Raw genomic sequence first — 21808 nt, 5'->3', positions numbered from 1 at the left:
TTTTTATTTTGTAAAACAAGCTGACTTGTACCAGACTGAATGATTTCTCTATAAAAGTAATGTATGCAGCATAAAACTTTATTCATTCATTGCCCATCACAGTTCAAAGACCTACATCCTAAAAAGAAAGGAACCAGGTTTCTGGAAAAACTGTGCAAAAAGAAATGGTCAAAAATACTTTTCTCTGTGACATTGTATGGGGAAAAAAAGTGTTGTCTACTTGTCAAAAATGGCAGTGCAAAGTTTTAGTAGTATAATGATCATTCTAAATTAAGTTAATTTCACCAAATATGTAATCTAAATTTCAAGCTGAGCTTTCTGTAAAAGCATATGTTACTGCATAAAAAGATTTGTACACATCTTAATAAACATTTTTACACATTTCTTAGCTATTAAGCTTGGAGTCCACTTTACATAACAATGTCAGGAAGTTTACCCTGAAATTATTGTATGTTCATGTCAAATAAGTTGTATAAAAGCTCCTACGATCTGTTTTTGTGCTGATAAGTTTTACAGACAACTGTTGTAAAAAATAAAAATAAAAAAAAAATTCTGTAAGCCTCTGAGCAAGTGTCTTAATTAAAAACTATTTAATGAAAGTCATCCATTTTATCTGTCAAACAGCGAAATGATTCACATAAACTAAATGCACCCAGGCCTCTTTCATTTAGTCTTGTCTTGAGATGTATGGCATGTGGGAGTGAAGTGTTTATGTTAGAATGAAGCTCTGTAAGAATGGCTGCTCCTGCAGTCGCCCCCCCCAACACACACACATATATCAGGCTCTCGCGTTGTTGCCCAGAGAGTCATGAGGAGGTGCTTGCGTCAGGGTGTCAGGAGGTCCCGAGGATTGAGGTTAGCCACCAGACAAACATCATAGCTGTCGTGCATCGCTGCTCGTCTCTCCACAACCGTCCATATATAGTCTGCAGGGTCTAACTCCAAAATCTCCTTGGTGATGATCTCATGACGACCTGCAGTAAATGTACGATGATGATGATGCTTGACCCAAAAATCTAATTTGGGTTAGAAACAATGTCTCATTCGTCATCTTACATTCCTTTATTCTGATGCATCCAGAATGCAGCTTGAAAAACATATATAGGAACAGGAAGTGTCACTCACCAACCCCTTTGTAGTATCCGCAGAGGTAGAGCTTTCCTTCTACCGTTCCTATGTTGGAGGCATTGGTTCGAAGTGAAAGCAGGGTTGTAGGGAGCGTTGGACCGGGCCTCCAGCTGTCTGCATCTGGGTTGTAAATTTCTACGGAGCTCAGACAGCGGCGTGATTGTCCACAGTCCTCACCATCACATCCTATACCGCCTGTAAACACACACAGACAAAAATGTTTCCATTCAGAAAACTTAAAATAAACTTCATGTGCCTTTGCCCAGCTGCATTTTTACTCTTTCCATTGGAGATGGCTGGTTCAGTGACTTTGGGTAAGTTGTGTCTATTTTCTTCAGCAGAGTCGGTGACCCAGCTATTGTAACAAATAGAAATGTGTGCTCTGTTTGCTTTTCTTCTCCATAGAAATAAAGTTACAGTGGAGACGGAGTGACAGAGATCATTGCTATCAAAAGCTTTTCTTTTTATTGTTGGTTTCTTCCTAACAGCATTCCTGCCCCGGTGTGCCTGAGTTAAGCCATATCTTTCCTGAAATGAGTTTCTGGCTCAGCTATTTCTTCAGTTAATATTTGTGTTCTCTCTTTATTTCATCTTTTATAGAAAGTTCTCCAGGCTAGGTTTTTGTGTTTTGCCATGTCTCTTTTCAGGACATTGACATGCAAACTTTGGACCCCGTTTGTCACCAAAAGTACCTTGAAAGAATTTTTCGTGTGAATTGTTGCTATATAAATAAACTAAACTGAACTAGGATAAATATGTATAGTACTGGAGTCTGACCTAATATGTAGATTTCTCCGTTGAGTACAGCTGTACCGCAGCGGTACCTGGAGTATTTCGTCCTGGCACACTCTGTCCACCTGTCTTTGCTCGGGTCAAATCGAAACACTCTGTTACTCAGCTTGTCAGGCTCATCATCTGGCTGGTCCTGAGGCACGAGAGGAAAGATGGGCAGTTCAAAGACAGGAAAACAGGGAACTCACTTAGAAATCAAAGGAGCTTTTTGTTAAATTATAGAGAAGAGTTTAATCTATGCTTGAATTTAATCAGCTAAGAAATGGACAGAGCTTTTTAAACATCCTTCGTTGTTCCTACCAGTAGGGGGAGCCAAAGCGTTTTCAGTTGCATGAACCTAAATGAAAAGAATAAGATCAAATGTTCTGACGATGGAGAGCCATTTCAGCCAAGATTAAATAAATAAACAGATGCATAATTGGTTTCTTTATTCCTATACATATCTATTTATTTATTAATTTATTAATTTATTCCCGCATTTATTTCTGCCTGTCCTTTTTCCATTTTCCTTATTCATTTGTACTTATTTGTTCCTGATTCATGGGAAATGAATAAGGGAAATGAAAAAAGTACAGGCAGAAATAAATGTGGGAATAAATAAATAAAATAATAAACAAATAAAGTAATAAATAAATGTATAAATAAGCAAATATAAATAGGAACAAAAGAATCCATTTATTTATTTAATTTTGGCTGAAATGGCTCTCCAAATCGTTTAGGATTTTTCTTTTAGTTGGCCCAAGCCTACACGAAGCATCGCTTTCCCTTCAGACACATGATCACATACACCCCCAGCACATTGTACTTCCTCCTGTACCTGTGGGGTCCAGCCCCCCAGCACGTAGAGACGCTCCTTCAGGCTCACAGCGCAGTGGCAGGCCAGAGCAAGAGGCAAAGGAGCAAAACTGAGCCAGCTGCCTCCTCTCTTCAGCGACCATCTGTCCACACTGTCCGTTATGACGTAGTGATTGCGCACTTTCATCTGACCGCCGATGAGGTACAGAGCATCTCCGACCAACCCCAAAGCGTACATGTCTCTGTAGGGTGCAGAGCAGAGCTTCACCCAGATTTTCTCCTCAGAATTACTGTATCTGAAACAGAAACAGGCAGCGTAGAAATTTAAAGCAGCACATTTTTTGAAATGTCTCATTTTCCACATACTTGAAAAGTATCCATACTCCTTTTCCCCAATTAGTATCTTTACATCAACATAATTCAGCATATTTTTTTGAGATTTTATGACTGGCGTGTGTGGTGTGCATTTCTATGCAGCTTTCCTGAACTCCATCAAATTCTTTGATCAAGGTGTCTACCAGTGTTGGGCATCTGGACATTCATTGGTGTCTCTCAAACTCAGTCACAATAGACGGAGAGCATGTGTGAACATCAGTTTATAAGTAATTCCAATTTTTTGCTGCTGCGCACCTGTCTTTCATGAGTGGGTGTTTAACAGGCTTCTGCAGATGTTGGAGGCTTGCTAAGGAGTTACTGCAATTATTTCAATCAGTTGTGGTGGAGTGGAGATGCGTCTAAAACATGCAGTCCCCTGGGCTCTGAGGACCAGGGTTGGGAACGTCTGTCTAGGTGGCTTATAGTAAAATGCAAAGGTGATTTATCGTTGCTATTATTTCAACAACAGGTTTTTTTTATTTTTTATGCCAGTCTTCCATTAAGACCAGGTTTGTGGAATACACAATTAAAGTTGTCTTAGCAGTTCCTCCAGAGTCATCATGGACTTCTTGAATGCTTCTCAGAATAATACTGACTTTTTCAATCTGTCAGTTTGGGAAGACATCAATTCCGTGGTAGTTTTGCAGATGTTTCATATTCTTTCCATTTTCAGAAGGATTTAAAAGCCTTTAAAGGCTTCAAAGGCAGGGTAAGAGAGAAAGGTCCTCCCTTACCACTAATACCTTGTGGTATTAGTATACCACAAGGAATACTAATACCACAAGGAATTACTATTCCTTGTGGTATTTGTTCAATAAGCATCTATAACAACTAAAAAGAAAGCTGAACACATGCACGCCACCATTTTTTAGTATTGTTTCATCACCTTCACAAAATAACTGCCTAAATAATTTTTTGCCAAAAGATGATTTTTTTTGGGGGGGGGGAAATCACCACTTCTTGCAAAATAAATCACTTTTGGTAAAAAAAAAACAACAAAAAAACAATAATAATAAATCACATAGGTCATTATTTTTCAAAAGTGACGATTTTGAAAAGTTTTCAGTTGTAACAAGTTCAAGAAATATAAATGCTTTTTCAAGGAATTGTCCTAACTTGTAGATATCCAGCCTCTTCCTCCTGTGTTGATCCTCTGCCTCTACAGCCACCAGTACGCTGCTGTCCCGGGTCACCGCTCCTGCTGTGACCTGGCCCTGACCGCCGCAGTCCCTCAGTGGAGACGGGATGTAGTAGGTCTTTCTACCGAGGGGTGCAAAACAAAAACTTTGGTCAGCAAGTCCTCCACGTCTCGCCGGCACACCCTCGGTGTTCACTCCACCCAAACAGAGCAGCAAATCTGTTGTCTCCATGCCGTATCGAAGAGGTGGTCGAGGTGGAGCGGACGTCTCACAGAGACCTGAGGTCTGCAGGGCAGCATCGATCATCCCAAAGCACTCTGCATCCCGCAGCAGCACCTAGGACGTTTATTTCTACATTAAAAAAAAAAAAATCTACATACGCTATCTGATAATGTATTGATATTTTTTTGGCTATGACTAGTGACCTCATTATTTGGTCATTTTCTCCAATCCCATCTCACCGGGTTCCTCCTCCTCGCTTTCCGGAGAAATCCAGGATCCACCAGCTCTAGTCGCACTCGCCGGAGCAATTCCACAGCCTGGGTTTCGCTCTGAGAGTTGTTCCTGTGCCTCTCAACCCACCGCAGCACCAACTCAAGCACGAGTTCCTCCTGTGATATGTTGAGGTCATCTGATCCCAGTAGAGTCCCGAGACGCTGGGCATCAAGGTCCAGCACTTCTTCTTCCTCACAAACCTTGAAAGATGCAGAAAATAAGCTGATGATATGTTTTTATTTTTTTTTATTTATTTAAATATAAGGCTCTAGTTGAAAGAAAATTTGACAGCATTTGCTTCACCTGGGTAAAGTGTTGACAGATGTATTTCAAAGCACAGTCAGCCAGATCAGTAGCACCAAGATCTCTAGCCCAATAGTACAGCCCAACACAGTTTGAGGCGTCCATGTGGGCCTCCATGTGGCTCTGACACAACCTAAAAAAATGGCATTGTGGGAAGTAAAAACCTTTTAGCTCCTGTAAAATGGTCGCTGGTTGTTGGAAATACACCCACACCGAGATTATTATCTCACCTAAAAGCTCCATCCACATGGAGCAGGAAGGCAGCAGCAGCCACTGCCTGGATGTTGTCGTTACAAAGAGGGAGTTCAGCAGAATACATGTACTTCAGCAGCAGTTCGAGGCTCTGTGCAGCTGTGTCTCTGAGGGGCACCTCTCCTCCTCGAGTTTCCTTCAGACCACATGTAAACATAGCCTGCAACCAAACAATCACTTGGTTTCAATAGACTAGACATTAGTTTCAAACAGTTTGGCCAAACACAGGCTGAGATGTCTTGTGTTGTCATTTTAAATCTTTAAAATCTACTCTGCAGAGTGGCATTTTTACTTTTTTTTTTTTTACCTGGAAGTAAGGGCTGAATGCAGACAGCACCACCTTGTGGCATGGGAAGGATATACCCTCTGCGAGCAGGACCACATCAGTGAGCTCCTCAGCCGCTCTCATTCTGGCGAGCTGCCTGAGCAGAAATGACCCATGCTGTTCCTGAGCAGACGGCTGCACCTCGCTCTCCATGGAGGCTTGTTGTAGAGGACTGCGCCACTGATGTCACCTTGGGGATAAAAACGTGACATTTCATGCAAAACGTGTCGAAGTAAACAAGGGATAAAGCTTGGGAATTCAAGCTTATTCCCAAATCTTACTTTATTCCTCTGTTAATTCAAAAGCAGCTAACAGATAAAGGCCGTCCATCACTTCCAGGGGCATGCACAGACAATTCAACATGAAGAACATAATGATAAGCGCCGTTTGCAAAAAATATTTCTTTCCCCCATTTTTGCAAGATCAGTGCACGGGTTACACTGTTCTTACAGAGGAATAATAATTGGTTACAACGATGGATTGTAAGAAGACGTTCTGTCTTCTACAGAATTTTTTTTCCTTTTCCTGCTGGGAATAATTACGTTTTCTGATTGCAATGTTTAATATGCGATGTAGTAGAAGTTTGGGTCCTGACACTGAGTTTTAAGTCTTTAAGTTTGAAGAAAAGTGGTTTAAGAATCATCAAGATGTAATGCGAAGGTCTTATATAAAATTTACTTATTATAGCTTGCATGAATAATATGTTTTACTTGTATTGAAAAGGGTGAAAATGTAATGGGAAATGTTACCTTTAATTCTGTATTTTCTTACATGAATTTAATAGTCGATCACTAAGTGAAACAGAGCCGAGTGTCTGCTGGATGTCAACGAAGTGGTGTAGCTCGGAGCCCTGCTCCAACTGTTGGAATGCGAAGGTCATCTTGAAAGAAAAACGGGAGGAGGATGTGTGGTTTTGATGCAGAGTTATAAATGTGTGTGGGCTGCCTGCAAGCAGCCAGAGCTCTGGGGAAGACTCCTGGTAGCGCAGCTCTCTTCATTCTAACAAGCTTAATTAGAGTCTTAGAGACAAAGAGTTCAATTCTCATCATGTACTTAACAGAAAGTTTCACAACACTGGGAGCATAAATGATCCATGCTGTTCCTGAGCTGACGACTGCACCTCGGTCTCCATAGAGGCTTTGTGTAAATGTCTGCACCACTTCTGTCAGTTTAGGGATGAAAAAAAACAAAAAACTTGTGATTTTATGCCAAATTTGTGAAAGACAAATGGGGAAAGAGATAGAAACTTATTCCAAATTTGACTTTATTCTTTTGTTAATTCAAAAACAGTTGAAACAAATGCATTCAGATGATGTTCTATTTTGAATGCAATGTGTGCAGTTGATCTCAAAGATGTACAAAGTGCAGCTGTCAGAAAATACGAAAAATCCTTTCAATGCTTTTCCCTCTAAACATACAGTAGACAGTCAATGAGTAGGTTAAACATTCACAAGTCGCTTCCATGAACAGGGAGTTCAATCTGACTAAAGACACACTTGAGAATGTCTTTAACAAACTTAAGAAGCACAGTAACAAAAATAGTCATACCTGTTTCCCAAAACCAGGAGGTTTCTCAACGTAGATCTCATAAATTGTCACATTACAAGTCACGTCAAAGGCTTGTTTATGAAGGTGTGCTGCACTTGTCCTCTGTGCTATTTACAGCTTGGGAAGGCATAGCAGACAACATCAAGCTCATAGATGAAGTGAGTTTAAAATAGATCAGCCACTGCAAGCAGAGCTGCAGCTGAGTTTATGTTTACAGCTACACTACCTCTCAATCTAACATCAATGCTCCATTTCAATTTGAATGTCTACAACAATACAAGTTACTGTTTTTCAAGAGAAGAAAGAAAATCTCAAACATTTCAGTCTGGATAAGACGGCTAAGCCACCCTACTTAAAAAGCAGGATGTTTTTGGACTGTTTTAACTCTGGGTCACGCATGTTTTCATGCTTTATCAAAGTCTAAATTGTGAAAGGTAATTGTTAAGGTTCAGTGAAGAGTTTTTGTCCAAAAACAGAGAGTAGTGATTGATTATATGACCGAGCCTCTGCAATCAGCTGACCGAAACCCGAAACCTGTTGATTTGGAATGAGTGAATCCACAAACTGAGAATGGAGAGAGAAAGACAGAGCATGCATATGCATAAAGTTCTCAGACTGTTGAATAAAGCCGTGGAAGATTTTCCCATAAAGATTTTCATTTACACATTTACAGGGTGTCATAGTGCAGCAGACATCCTGTCAGACATCACATAGCTGTTGCAAGTAGAACAGTCAAAGTCACAGTGTACTGAACCGAATTAGGTTTATTGCTATATCTGTGTAAACAACTGATGCTATGGGTCAAAGCAGACTTGTTTATCACATATGGTCTTTCCTTTTCATGTCACTCATGGATGAAGTGCAGTTTGCAGTTTCTGTCATGTGACTTCATGTGGCGGGAGGTGTGTCTGTCTTCCCGACAGGTTAATGGAGGTGACATGAATTTCCACACAGACTCATTATGCGGGCTGACTATTTGCTAACAGTGTTTTCATGCACAGTTAAGCATGCTACCTTCCACAACCACAGGAGCGAGTGGCATGCATGCACGGACATTTGCTCCTTTGGTCAAACTTCTTCCAACCAGTGAGCATTCAGACCTTGGAACGCAGGTTTCACTCACGTACGCCTCAGTTTACACTTGATGTGAGTACACGAACTTTGGTCTGCAGATCTTTTGCAACAATGACAAGGCAAGATCTGATTTTTAATGCCCGTCTTAAAAGTTCTGTAGGTCTGTCTATAGGGAGCATCAAACAGTTTAATGGCTCTGCAGAGATGTTTCACCCCTCCTGGTTTCTATCCAGACCCTGGATCTGTCATCCAGGACCAAAATGCAAGCCTGCATGTTGAGGGTCAAACCAACACTTATAAGAAAAAGAAGGCAACCTCACAGCAATAATAAAGTTATCATGATAAGAAATGGAGATCAACAATCTGACAATCGGTACTCAGATGCAAAACAATGGCAGAGAAACAATAAATTGGGGATCCTGGTCTAACATAAAATGAACAAAATGCTAACAAAACATTAAGCGGACAGGTTCACTTCAGTTAAATTATGTGGTTAATACAACAAATGTTGTCTCAAGGCACTCCACAAAAAAAAAAATCATTCCACCTCATGGATACCTTATCAGGAATGAAGCTGTGGAGAATTAAAGCAATGTCTAAAATTTCATTCATCTCACAGGGCTCTGTTCAATCCATCATCAAAAAAAGAGAAAAGTGAGCAATAACAATGTCAAACCTACAAAAATATGGTCAGTCTACCCAAACTGAGAGGTCAAACACAGGAGGTGTCAGCCAGCAAGCCCGTGGTAACTGGAGCAGAAATCCACAGATGGGATAAACTGTTTACAGGACATTTATCTGCCGTGCACTCCACAAGTCGAGAGACAAGAAATAAGCCATCTCTGGCAGAAAGTTATTAGTACTCCCATTGCCAGTTTCCCAGGAGCCTTGTAGTTTATGAAGCAAAGCTAGAAGAATGTGATTTGGTCAGATAAGACCAAATTTAACTTTTTGGCCTACATGGAAAATAATATGCAAGGCTGTAAACACAACTTTCTTTTATGTGGTACTTTGTGTGGCTTTGTGTCATAAAAAGGTTTGGTGTTCTAACATGACAAAATGCAAAACTTTACAATCGCACAGCATTGTTTACCAGCTACTTACAAAAAATAACTTTATGAGTTTCAAGTTAGAAAGAAAACAGACTGCCTTTTAAAATATTATTTAACTTGTTAAAGGAGACAACTGATTTAACCTGGCTTTTAGTTCTAGATAAGAGCTGATAGCAGCCTGAAGGTGAGTGGAGAATCTCATAAAGATGCAGACACTTCAAACTCCAGATAACAGAGATTTATGAAGGATGTTTGTTTTTGATCAGCCCTAACATAGGTGAAGATTTAGCAAACAATAATCAATGCAACTTAGCTGATGCGGATTAGTTCAGAAAAAAAGGCTAGAGGTTTTCTGCAAATTAGCAACGTAAAAGTAAATAGCATACTTTTTTTTTAAATGATATGAAATGTAACTTTTTGATGCAACTAAATTATTATTATTATTTTTTAGATCTATTGCTTTTAGCATTTTTCTAATATGACCTCCTTAAAATTAGGTCAAATGTTAGCATCAAATGTTAGCATCAAACATGCATCTGGAGGAACTACTCACAAGATGTCTGACTTTGTCTTTGCATAACTGTCCCTTGATTCAATGTCCTCTCATTCAAAACAAGCTGTTCTTTCATCTGTGCTTGGTCATCAAAATGTTCCTGGATGTTAAAATCACACATTTACGTGTATGTGTATGTGTGTGTGTGTGACAGGGCCCATGGTTAATATGTGGAGGAATGTTGCATTTAACACTGATCCATTGGAAGCTTCTGTTTTTTCTTAAGTGGAATTTCCTCATGTGGGTCAATTATTCCTTCACTTGAATGCTCAATATATCATTGGTTTTAGTAGTAGTCACTGAGTAAAAGACAGCAAAAAAATTCAATAATTTTTATCCTAAAATTTAACAATATGTCCATCATCATTTCTTTTTTTTCTGAATTTTAAGGTTAAATATAGAGTTGACACATATTTTAAAAGTTTTATGCTAAAGATTGGATAAGTTGATTGCAACTTTAATTGTGATTTTATCTGATCATCACCAAATGTCTGTGCAAAGATAGTCCAAGGCAACTAAAAGGTTTCGCCAAGGAGAATGAGTAAAGAATCTGGAAAATTAAACTGTGAGATTTTCCAAAGACTCTGTTTCAGTTTCCAAGCTACTTTGAACCTCAAGTATTTTTAATGGCTGTTTTCATTCACCCCCTGCCCCCTTTCCCGTTAAATACAAAAATAACATTGAAAAGAAGTGTTGAATGTTCTAGGAATCCACTCATACATTTTATGATATGTTGGCTGCATTTTGCTCAGTATGGAAAACAAAATCATAACAGTCATCCATCTGTTATCTTCCTTCAGAGCGAATGTTCTTTGTTCATAAAATTCAGGATGTCATAAAGTTAAGATTTTGGTGCAACTCATTCATACACATAAACAACACAGATGGATGCTTACAGAACACAATAGACATGTGTATATGTGCTTTTTTGCTTACGTGAGTATCAGCAGTGCTGGCTCTAGGCCAAATTTAACAATTAGGCCACTGTGCAGCCAGAGTTTTCCATTGGGACACAAAGAAAACCTGTGAAACAAAACAAAACAACAAAAAAAAACCTGGGTAATATTTCAACATTTATTATATTAAGCAAGCCAAAGAACTTCCTGCAGCTCCGGGATGGCAATGTTTCAGACCCTCAATCTAGCAGATGAAAACTGTGATCCTATCTCAAACGAATGAACAACACCTTTATTTTAAATTTATTGTTAAAGTAAAACTATAAAAGGCACGTCTCTGTTGGTGAGAGGAAACATCCAACTGAGGAGTCATTATTGAGCCTCCTTTGTCTTTTACAGTGAAAAAATGTCCTACATGTTGGAGGATATTTTTTTGTGTGTGTGTCCAGGTACATTTGCTGTGATCAGTATTATGGTTGGCAGTGTGACAGAGAGGCTTGCACCTGACAGTAACTTTATTTTAAACGGCACCAACGGGTCAGAGATTGTGAACTTGACTGCAAGGGACTCGTATAGAGTACAGGTTGCGTGTTATAAAAGTTAGAGATGAAATAGGTCCAAAATATCAATTAGTTAGGGTTCTTGTGCCAGTGCATATCATCATATGTAATTGATTTAGCATTATTGCTTCAGTAGATGGGCCAGCATCAGGGAGCGTAGGCCCATATTGACTCCTGTCCAGAACTGCCCATGAGAGTCAGGGATGGTGTCTCTTCTGGAGACAGGAGAGAAATGGTCACTCCCACACACTGGTGCAGATTCTCACTCTCAGTCACTCCCTCAGTTTAAAAGGAAACAAGCACTGCTACTCAGTACTGAAGTATGGTGACACCTGACACATCTCACTCACAGAGGCCCTTGAGCAGAGAGCAGGAGCTTTAAGCAGACAGAGGTTTTATGGTTGTTTGCAGATTTTACTCGACCAGACGAAAACATGGAGGATGGATACACAACTTTTGGGGAGTACGTCGTCCACAGGGAAGTCCTGGATGAGTCCCGCCTGGAAGAGGTGGCCCAAAAAGGGACATGGTCCACCAAACCAACCGTTGGCGAACGGATGAAACACATGCTGAGGTAAAACCAAAAAAGAGAAGAAATGTGAGGGTGTAAAGAGGCGCTGCTGACAAATGATTAAAAAAAAGGAGACAGAAATATGCTCTGGACAGAAGCATTGGTTTTTACAGAGTCAAACTGAGTGTTGGATCTTTAAAAGTGTTTTTATTTGCATTCATTTGCATTTAGGTGATTCGTTACTATAGAACAACTAATAAATATAGACAGGATCAGAAGAAAAGGTATTACAAAAGTTTTCTGAGAAAATTACAAAAAATGTGAAATATTGTGAAATGTTTAGTAACATATGTAAAGCTTGTGTATGCTTTGGCTGTAGATGCTCTGGCAATGTGATAGAAACAGCAGTGGTTTTATCCTGATCTCTACTGTATCTCGAGGCCAGCTGATAAACCTCTCAGCATGTGTCTCATTTGACTGCACGCATTAACATGAACAAGGTCTTGTTGGTTAATACAAATAGGCGTCTTCAATAACCTGCAAACAAAACACTGAGAAAGGTTTTGCTTCTTTCTGCTTTTTGGTTTGGTTGTTTGTTTGTTTTGCTGCAGGTGCTCCGTGTCTCAGGTGAAGAACGCACTGCTGACCTGGATTCCCATTCTCTCCTGGCTGCCAAAATACCCATTTCGAGAAAATATCATAGGTGACGTGATGTCTGGCTGCAGCATTGCAATCATGCATCTGCCACAGGGTTTGTATTCATGCAAACTGAGTTCTAAGTTTATTGGTTTATTTGTTAAAAACTTTTGACTATGTGAAATTTAGGGGTTGGGGTTAAGCACTGATGCTTCACTTTTAATGGGAAGACATGGGAGCAAACAAAGTAACAAAAGCAGTAACAGTCTTTATCTGCATTTCTTCTTTTGCTACATAAGGTATGGCATATGCTCTCCTGGCCTCTTTGCGCCCCATGATGGGACTTTGCTCCTCCTTCTACCCGGTACTAGTCTACTGTATCTTCGGCACCTCCAGGCACGTCTCTGTTGGTGAGAGGAAACATCCAACTGAGGAGTCATTATTGAGCCTCCTTTGTCAGTGAAAAAATGTCGTACATGTTGGAGGATATTTTTTTGTGTGTGTGTCCAGGTACATTTGCTGTGATCAGTATTATGGTTGGCAGTGTGACAGAGAGGCTTGCACCTGACAGTAACTTTATTTTAAACGGCACCAACGGGTCAGAGATTGTGAACTTGACTGCAAGGGACTCGTATAGAGTACAGGTTGCGTGTTCCCTCACAGTCCTGGCTGGAATCTTTCAGGTGAGTCTTTCTGTTTACGTCCACTCTGATCTCATCACCGTGGGCGAATTGCCTGAAGATTCATTTTTCTCTTTTTTTTATTTTGGAAGCTCCTGCTGGGCTTGGTGAAGTTTGGTTTCATGGTGACGTACCTCTCTGAGCCGCTAGTTCGAAGCTACACCACGGCATCGGCGTGCCATGTGTGCGTCTCTCAGCTCAAATACCTGTTTGGAATCACACCAGCTCGCTTCGTTGGACCATTCGCCCTTGTTTATGTGAGTATGTGAGAAAAATAAAGAAATTCCAAGTTTTTTTCTCTTCCATTTCTTTTAAGTCAAAGCTGCAGTCGGTGCTTCTATTCATTTTAAGCCGTTAACCCCAGAACAGATTTCAACATGGCAACAGTTATCACATTAAGATTTCCTGCAGGGATGTACTTCCTACTTTTACTGCTCCCTTCCACACAGACTGTGGTGGATATTTGCAGACTTCTTCCTCAGACGAAGATCCCGGAGCTGGTGATCAGCCTGGTGGCTCTTGCCGTTCTCATCGTGGTTAAAGAAATCAATGATTGCTACAGACAGAGGCTACCATTACCAATCCCCATAGAGCTTGTAGTTGTGAGTACTTTGCTTTCTCTCTTTTGTTTTCACTCAATCGCTTGCTGTTTCTCCTCAAATTCCACTAGGGGGTAGTGTAACCCTAAATTTGAGTTCAGTGAAGAAGTGCAATGATGCAATGATTTACTCGGTGTATCAATTTTAAACTAGCATCCTGTTTGCCATTACTTTCCATCAGATCATCACAGCAACAGTCATAACCTACTTTTGTGGACTCAACACTGAATATTCAGTTAATGTGGTTGGAGAGATTCCCACTGGGTGAGTTCACATGTCTGGCTTTAAAATGTGGAGGACTTTTTGGAAAAACAGAAAGAAAAAGAAAGTAGATGGGCATGACACAGAAATGGAGATAGTCTCAAACTTCAGGAGTACAGTAGCGGTTTCTGGTGAAGAGACCCTGAACATTTCGCTAAAAAGTCAAATAATAAGAAAAACAATGGAATGTTTCTTTTTTTTTTTTTCCAGAAATCAGCAGTCAATTACTGAATCTGCTTCTTACTGTAGCTACAAAACAAACAAACAAACAAAAAAAAACCCATTTGTGTTTCCTCAGGCTCAAGCCCCCTCGGGCTCCTGACGCCACGCTCTTCTCACAGTTGATCGGCGACGCTTTCGCTGTAGCCATCGTGGGCTACGCCATCGACATTTCACTGGGCAAAACGTTCGGCCTCAAACATGGCTACAAGGTGGACAGCAATCAGGTGAGGAGGTCACGCCCTCAAGCAGCTGACAGTCTCAACTGAGGCTGAATCACGGCTCTGAAATTAGAGTTTGTTGTCTGATCACTCACAGTTGTTCATGACAGTCACACTTGTGGAAAAAGTGACTGATCAAGCCTCATCCTGACCACAAAGACGGGAATAACTCGGTTGCTGTACGGTCTCTTGCAAAACATGCTACACATGCCGTGTTACTAAAAACTTTATTTTGCAAATCAATACATAGCGTAACTGTATGTAGAAGGACAATTATAAATGATTTTCAAAGCCTGTTAGGAATAAAAATCTGAAAATGTGACATGATATTTGCATTCAGCACCTTGAATCAATACAATGTAGCACCAGCTTTTACTCTATCAATTGTGACTCTGAAATGTGTTTTGAATCACTGTATTGCTGAAAATATTTTAGTTTTTATTTTAGTTTTATTTATATAAGAAATAGAAAACATTAAAGGTATTAATCAGGATTGCAAATCTCGAAAATGTCTTTTGATCTGTACCAACTCACATTTACATTATTTTATTTTTGCCTCCGGAAGTTAGATTACGAAGACTCTACATGTTGAATACAGACAACCAAACAGTGGATACATGCTGGTTCACCTTTATAATAAATCATATTTCAGAAAGCTATTGCATGATAAATGTTGCAACTTACCTGCAAGTAAACTGAGGTTGTGGTTTCAATTAGCCTAACTGAACTAGAACAGATGAGCTTTGATAAAATGTTAGACAGAAGTTGCATTAGATAAAGTCAGTATAAGTGGAAAAAAGAAAAGAGTAACACAATTCAAATGCCAAACCATAAGGTGCTTAAACAGTGTTGTTTTTTGTTACAAAGAAAATTATCATATTGCATCAATTTACCGAAGAAATCTGTATTGGTCCATCAAAACAAGTTGTCTTCAAGTCCGTTTAGTCATTATTATATTTCTAACATGCACTCTGACATATGTTAGGTCTCTGAATCTTCCGGTGTGGAGAGAAATGAACTTACAGCACTCAGAACCTCTAAATGGACCTGTTAAATGTTTTATTCTCAACAAGCTTTACGTGATCTAATGTCTTAAACATGCTGCTGGCAGCTGATCTCAGAGTGCAGCAGCCAGACCAAGACATCTGAATAAACAGAACACCATTGTCCAGAAAAGTTACAAAATCCATGGGTGTGCAGTTCATGAAAACAAATTAAAGGTCTCACAGCAAACCACTGAAAAATGAAATCATATTAGCTTTGAAAATCATTTATGTTTCAACCAGTAGGCCTAGGTAATTTAGGTAATTAATATTTCACTGATGTGTTTTTTTTCCTGTCTTGTTGCTTTTCTTTTTCAAGGAGTTGGTTTCTCTTGGTCTCTGTAACACCATCGGTGGTTTTTTCCGGTGTTACGCTGTGACAGCCTCGCTGTCTCGAAGTCTTGTACAGGAGAGCACCGGCGGCAAAACTCAAGTAAAGCAAATTTTAATGTGATTGTATTGCAAAAGCAAAGAAAAATTAAATAGGAACTTTGCTGTAGAATTCAGCTGCAGTCAGATGTTTGGTTGACACTTCTGTACATTTTACAGATTTGCATTTTGTCCTGGTGTTTGTCTTTTGTCAGGTTGCTGGGATGATCTCCTCCGTTATCGTGCTCATTGCAGTTTTGAAAATTGGCTCCTTGTTTGAAGATCTCCCCAAGGTACCACGGTTTCCCTTCTTCTCTCACTAACAATGTTTTCTGATATAGATAAAATGGCTTTTTGCATGTTTCTCTAAGATGGAGGGTCGTTTCACTGTTTTTAAATACTCCGAACTGAACCTAATCGTCAACGCTGATCGGTCATGAGCACAGCAACAACAAAAATCTTGTTGATTGGCATCGCAACATCCTGGGAATGAGATAAACATCCATCCATCCATTTTCTTCACACCCTTGTCCCTTAGTGGGGTTGGGAGGGTTGCTGGTGCCCATCTCCAGCTAACTTTCCGGGCGAGAGGCTGGGTAAACCCTGGACAGGTCGCCAGTCTGTCGCAGGGCAACACAGAGACACACAGGACAAACAACCATGCACACACACATTCACACCTAGGGAGAATTTGGAGAGGCCTATTAACCTGACAGTCATGTTTTTGGACTGTGGGAGGAAACCAGAGTACCCGGAGAAAACCCACACACAGGGAGAACATGCAAACTCCATGCAGAAAGACCGGGGCCAGGAATCAAACCCAGAACCTTCTTGCTGCAAGGCAACAGCTCTACCAACTGCGCCACTGTGCAACCTTGAGATAAACATGCAACCAGAAATTTAAAAACAGGTCAAACATCAACTGAATTATTCTAAACTGATCAGTAACACCACTACTCATTACAACACTGTTTTGGTTTGGAAAACCTATAGGAAAAAAAAGATTTTAAAGCTCACCAATAATCACTACAATCCATCTGAATTCAAATTTAATTGAGAAACACTTTTTTCATCTTAAAGCATTTTAAATTTTGTTGCAAGTCATATCATCCAAGCATCATCAAAGGCACCATCAAAGACTCGTTGTGGACAGTGATGCTGTGGGCAGTCAGGATCTCCAGTAGAAATCAGTTTTCCAACAAATCTTAACAGGCCTCTGACTAATGACTGCTGCTATGACAGTCTCATGACTTTCATGACTTGCTAAAAGTTCAGTATTCAGATAACAAAGATGACATTCTTCAGTAATATGTCCTGGATGACACCGTCAGTTGAAGTCAAACTCTGCTAATCAACTTCATTTCTTGTCTTTGGTTCTGCTCTGCGTCGATGAAACCTCCTTTTCAACTCCTCTGGTATTCGCGGTTGCAGTTCAGGTGTTTTGAGTTTTTGAGACGCGGATCAGCTGCCTCCTGCTGTGAAAACAATACCTTGTTGGCATGGCGACACATCATAAGAAGTGCCCAAAAGTAAAAACAAAAATGAAAGTAGGAGCAAAAACTCCTTCCAACTGCACAGCATCAAAAACCGAAGAGAATAAATACCTCAATCAAAAATCTTTTGAACTAATCTACAAAAAGAATAAATCAGACAAACACAACAGAGCTACTCCAACATGCTGCCAACATGAACAGAATTCATACCGAGTAAAGTTGGGGATTTTGTCTGAATTCATCTGTGTTTCCTCAGGCGGTCTTATCCACAATCGTGTTTGTGAATTTGAAAGGAATGTTCAAGCAGTTTATGGACATGCCCATGCTGTGGAAAACCAACAAGGTTGACTTGGTGAGTCTTTTTCATCCAGTTCAATTTAAATGCAGTCTGTGAAGCTGCTGACACGTCTAACTGCTGGTATCATTGCCATGCAGCTTGTTTGGCTGGTCACATTCATAAGCACCATCCTCCTCAATCTGGATTTGGGTCTGGCTGTCTCCATCGGCTTTTCCATGCTCACAATCATCTTCAAAACACAACTGTAATAACACGCCTTTGATCGTACTTACTGACAATGATTGTACTGTGATCTAATTAGTAAAAGGCTGCAGGAAAATACTTGTTTTAATCATATAACTGCTACTTGTTTCAGACCCAGGTACTCAATCTTGGGCAATGTGCCAGGCACAGAGCTGTATCTGGACATAGACGCCTACAAAGAGGTAACATTATTGCTCCAAAGCAAACCATCCAAGTTTTACTCAGTTTCCCTTTCTTTACTTGTAGTATTTTAGCATTGGATGTTGCAATATTAATTTGATTGCTGGTTTTGCAAAGGTTGAACATCTTCTCAGAAACAATGAGAAACGTTGTCCACAGGCCACAAGCTCTTGAGTTATTTTGCTGTAGTTCCACATTGCTTTTGTATTTTCTTATTAAAGCATACATTTATACTTGACTCTGATAAGGCAATGAACAAGAGTGGTACAAATGTAAACATTAGCAGCTCTACAACAGGTTAGCTCAGTGGCACTGTCAGTGTATACATGTCACTTTAAAACTGGAAGAAGGTTGACTGCTTTCTCCTGACTGGAGAGATGGTCTTTGTCTGAAACGTTCAAGAGTTCAGCAGGCGTTTTGTTGACGACTGATGACAGGGTGGAACTTCAGCTGCAAAATTTAGGGTTCTGCCTTGATGTGTCATAATGAAGAAGAAGCTAAATAAAACATGGTCTCTTCAATTTATGGTTCAGAGAAAATTATGACTGAGTTGTTTTTGTCTATTATTGCATCCATGCAGGCCAAAGAGATCCCGGGAATAAAAATCTTCCACTCATCAGCCACTATCAATTTCGCAAATTCTGAAATGTACTTGGAGTCCCTGCAAGAGAAGGTGTGTGCATGTGTGCCCATGACAGTGCAATACAATCTCTTTCTGCTGGTAACATTAGCCTCTATGGCTTCATTATTTCTCTTGCCTCACTTCTCTATCTTTGTCTTAATTATGACACACAAACCTTCTGCAGAGTGGAATCGACATCGGAAAGCTGCAAACTGAGAAGAAGAAACGAGGAGCCAAGCAGAGGCGTGAACAAGAAAAGCAGAAAAAAAGAGAAAAAGATGAAGCAAAGAAAAATGTATGCATTCTGCAAAATAATGTTATACTGGTGCTAGGTGATATTTTTTTAAGTCATTACATTTTCCTTTTTTGACAGAGGCTAAATAAGAATAAAGATAACCAGAATGGTGTGGTTTTGAGCATGCCTGACACAGATTCAGACGTCTCTGGCAAAGGTCAAATCAACTGGGGCTATCATTCCGACAAAGCCACATCCGACTCTGATTCAGACTCGTATGAGGTCTTCACTGTGGATTCAAATCATGGTGAAGGTGGGAAGAAGAGTAGTTGTAGATCTGGGACTCACAGCATCATTCTGGATGTCTCAGTGACCAGCTCTATGGACACAGTTGCTGTGAAGACACTAAAAAATGTACGTCTGTATCTGGATTTCCTACTTGGGAGAAGAGCAGCAAACGCTGAATAAAGTTTTGTTCTTATTTCAGATTTTCAGCGACTTTGGGGACGTTGGTGTGACCATCTATCTAGCCGGCTGTCAAGGTAAAGCCACCCGCAGACTAAACAAGAGACAGAAGTGATGTGAATACAAAATCAAGGCATTGGGTTTTGATATAGTGAGTGCATCGAGGTCTCAGCCTGTGAGGCGCCACATTGTTCCGGATGGCACATAAAAGTCAAGCAGAAATCTATCAGGATGATATGTGTTCCCAATGATGGTCAGCTGAATTGTTGTAATTGTGAAAAGTACTACAAAATTCAGTTCGTATCTAATCAGTGCATTAAAAAAGCAAAACCAAACGCAACAAAAAAACAACCTAAAAACAGATGAATAAATAACTCACACATAAACACAAGCAATCTTTTAAAGTCATCAACACTGCTCTGTCTTTATGTGCTGTAAACACAGCCTGTGTGGTGGAGCAGATGGAAAGGGCAAACTTCTTCTCCGAGTCCGTCCCCAAGAGCTGTTTGTTTGTGTCGGTTCATGATGCAGTTCTTCACATTTTCAAGAAACTGGGACAGGAGGACAACGGTTTTGTGAGTGAATCACACTGCAGAGGCATTAAATGAAAGCTTTTTGCTACAAATACATTTTCTTTTTTCCCCCCACCCCCTCCTCCAAGGTCTGATTTGTCCATTTCTCTTATTTCAGGATCTTTCTTGCGCTACCCAAATGTAACCAGGAGGGGTCGCATTTTTTCAATTCACGCAGTCTTCAACCACTCCTCCCCCTTGGCACGTTTCACCGCTCTCCATTGGTTGCCACTGTCTCCTCCCCTTTCATTCACCAGGAGAGAATGCGCCACCTTGACATGGCGGCCGGTTGCCAGGGAAACACAGGGATCTGTTGCCTTGGCGACCAGCTTTTTATGATATGGTATAATGAGATGGCCAGGAATACGTCACTGCGGCTCTCTTGCTGTGTGGTGTGGAGTGTTTGAGATGGCGGAGGGTGGGGGATGAGTGGGAGAATGTAACGCAGCACTAATGAGAGTCTGTATTTATGGCATCCATGAGAGGAAGCAGAGAACGACTGGAAGGCTGGGGCTAAAGGGAAACTTATGGTGGTGTGTGCATATTCACCAGTCTACACTTTTGAAAAGGAAAGTACAACATCTGCCAGCCATTTGTGACTAATGTGACCACAAAAAAAGCGTGCTTGCTGTTACATTCAAACACAGGGGCAGCTTTACTCAAACAAAAGGATGGACTTATATCAATATTCGCAAGTCAGAGTAGTCATAACGTTTAGCTTATTTCTATAAACTGCTAATTTTGAGCTAGCCTGGCTCAAGGCCAGAATAGATGATCTGGCCTTTTCTATTTTTTTTCTATTTATTTTTGAATATGTTTGTTAGGTGCAATTACATACTTAGCCTACTTTTAAAATACTGGTGCACTGATCAGACAAGCAGACAACATGATTTCCTTACCACACCCATGAGATGAATGATCAACTTGCAGAAAACGTTAATAAGTCACAGATTTAATTTTTTCTTCTTTTCATACAGCTGCAAAGGTAATAAAAGGATACTAATGACTTCTGAAATGAAGTCTTTTGGATCTGTTAGCAGGCAGTATCTTACTTGCAGTTGTTTCAATGTGGATTTCCTGTCATGTTTCCATGGCATGTTTATCTACCTCCAAACTCTAAATATCCATAGACATATTTTTAATTGACATTTATTTATTAACCTTAAGTCAAATAATTTATTCTTATTTAGCCAAAAAAAGAAAGAAAATAGCATTTTTGTAATTCCATGGGTATCAAACATGCATTTTGAAAAGGAAGAAAAACACCTTTGTTGACAACAAATGTGTCAAGCTTTTTTTTTTATTTTTCACTTTTGATCAAGTTTAGCAACTTTTTAACATTTAAACTCAAAATCCTTTTTTATGTTAACATAATACCAAGTGCACTTTTTAAAATATTTTTACGTTTTTCATTAACAAATTTTTTCTGTCTTTTCAATGAAAGGTTTAGAGGTTGGGAGTTAATTATAAGATAGATCAGGCATTTAAATGCACTTTTTTCTCTAACAATATCACTTGGATTTGTCACTTTTTAAATATAATTTATGTAATAGGTATGAATGATGAATTTATTGTATTATCACTAAGTAAACTGATGGAAAAGAGTCACTGAGCCATAAAATATACATGAATATTTATTTTAGTACTCATCAAATTCTGGAGAATGTTTCAGTTCAAAGATTTTTGTTGAAAACATTAGACATATTTTTAGTCAGAATTGGTTTAAATAACTTTATTTCCTGTTGCCACATTAAAAGACCTTATATTCCATGGAAATAGTGCTTCTTAGAATGTGTGTTTAATCATCTTAGATTTTAGATAGTAGAAGAAAATTAGAGGATTCGATGGTGGAGCTTCTGAAGGAAAATACCAAC

The 21808-nt window shown here is 39.7% G+C and overlaps 2 protein-coding genes across 3 annotated transcripts; one reads left to right on the top strand and one right to left on the bottom strand.

Moving 5' to 3' along the window:
• Positions 1-57: 57 nt before the first annotated feature.
• Positions 58-7622, bottom strand: LOC103467461 (kelch repeat and BTB domain-containing protein 12-like). Of its 2 annotated transcripts, XM_081609065.1 has the most exons (11): positions 7153-7622; positions 6376-6484; positions 5587-5794; positions 5258-5439; positions 5028-5160; positions 4691-4924; positions 4207-4565; positions 2738-3011; positions 1906-2053; positions 1126-1323; positions 58-974 (listed from the first exon to the last, which is right to left on the bottom strand). In XM_081609065.1, exons 3-11 carry the CDS (start codon positions 5755-5757, stop codon positions 826-828), a joined length of 1848 nt encoding a protein of 615 aa, XP_081465191.1. In that variant the 5' UTR covers positions 5758-5794; positions 6376-6484; positions 7153-7622; the 3' UTR covers positions 58-825. The 2 variants fall into 2 exon arrangements, with proteins under 2 accessions (XP_081465191.1, XP_008412084.1); XM_008413862.3 differs by lacking the exon at positions 6376-6484 and having other exon boundaries at positions 7153-7619.
• A 3948-nt stretch (positions 7623-11570) lies between these two features.
• On the top strand, positions 11571-20814 carry LOC103467460 (solute carrier family 26 member 6-like). The gene is made up of 19 exons (XM_008413861.3): positions 11571-11861; positions 12410-12549; positions 12734-12844; positions 12945-13117; positions 13207-13371; positions 13564-13716; positions 13895-13977; positions 14273-14420; positions 15777-15890; positions 16042-16119; positions 17576-17671; positions 17755-17861; positions 17973-18042; positions 18621-18713; positions 18847-18957; positions 19036-19311; positions 19385-19439; positions 19807-19937; positions 20053-20814. The coding sequence occupies exons 1-19, from the start codon at positions 11722-11724 to the stop codon at positions 20077-20079; spliced, it is 2271 nt and encodes a 756-aa protein (XP_008412083.1). The 5' UTR covers positions 11571-11721; the 3' UTR covers positions 20080-20814.
• The last annotated feature ends 994 nt before the right edge of the window (positions 20815-21808 follow it).

The sequence above is a fragment of the Poecilia reticulata genome, chromosome 7, assembly GCF_904066995.2.
Source record: "Poecilia reticulata chromosome 7, P_reticulata-male-v2, whole genome shotgun sequence".
Lineage (NCBI taxonomy): Eukaryota > Metazoa > Chordata > Actinopteri > Cyprinodontiformes > Poeciliidae > Poecilia > Poecilia reticulata.
The sequence above is the reverse complement of the archived record's forward strand: the minus strand, read 5'-3'. Positions and strand labels throughout refer to the sequence as shown.

Bases quoted from the DNA above. Each gene is read 5' to 3' on its own strand.
- LOC103467461 (XM_081609065.1), bottom strand. From the start codon at position 5,757: ATGGAGAGCGAGGTGCAGCCGTCTGCTCAGGAACAGCATGGGTCATTT. The intron at 4,566-4,690 runs GTGAGATGGGAT...TAAACGTCCTAG, and splicing joins AAGCGAGGAGGAGGAACCCG to GTGCTGCTGCGGGATGCAGA. The intron at 2,054-2,737 runs GTACAGGAGGAA...CTCGTGCCTCAG, and splicing joins TGGGGGGCTGGACCCCACAG to GACCAGCCAGATGATGAGCC.
- LOC103467460 (XM_008413861.3), top strand. From the start codon at position 11,722: ATGGAGGATGGATACACAACTTTTGGGGAGTACGTCGTCCACAGGGAA. The intron at 14,421-15,776 runs GTGAGGAGGTCA...TTCTTTTTCAAG, and splicing joins ACAAGGTGGACAGCAATCAG to GAGTTGGTTTCTCTTGGTCT. The intron at 18,043-18,620 runs GTAACATTATTG...GCATCCATGCAG, and splicing joins ACATAGACGCCTACAAAGAG to GCCAAAGAGATCCCGGGAAT.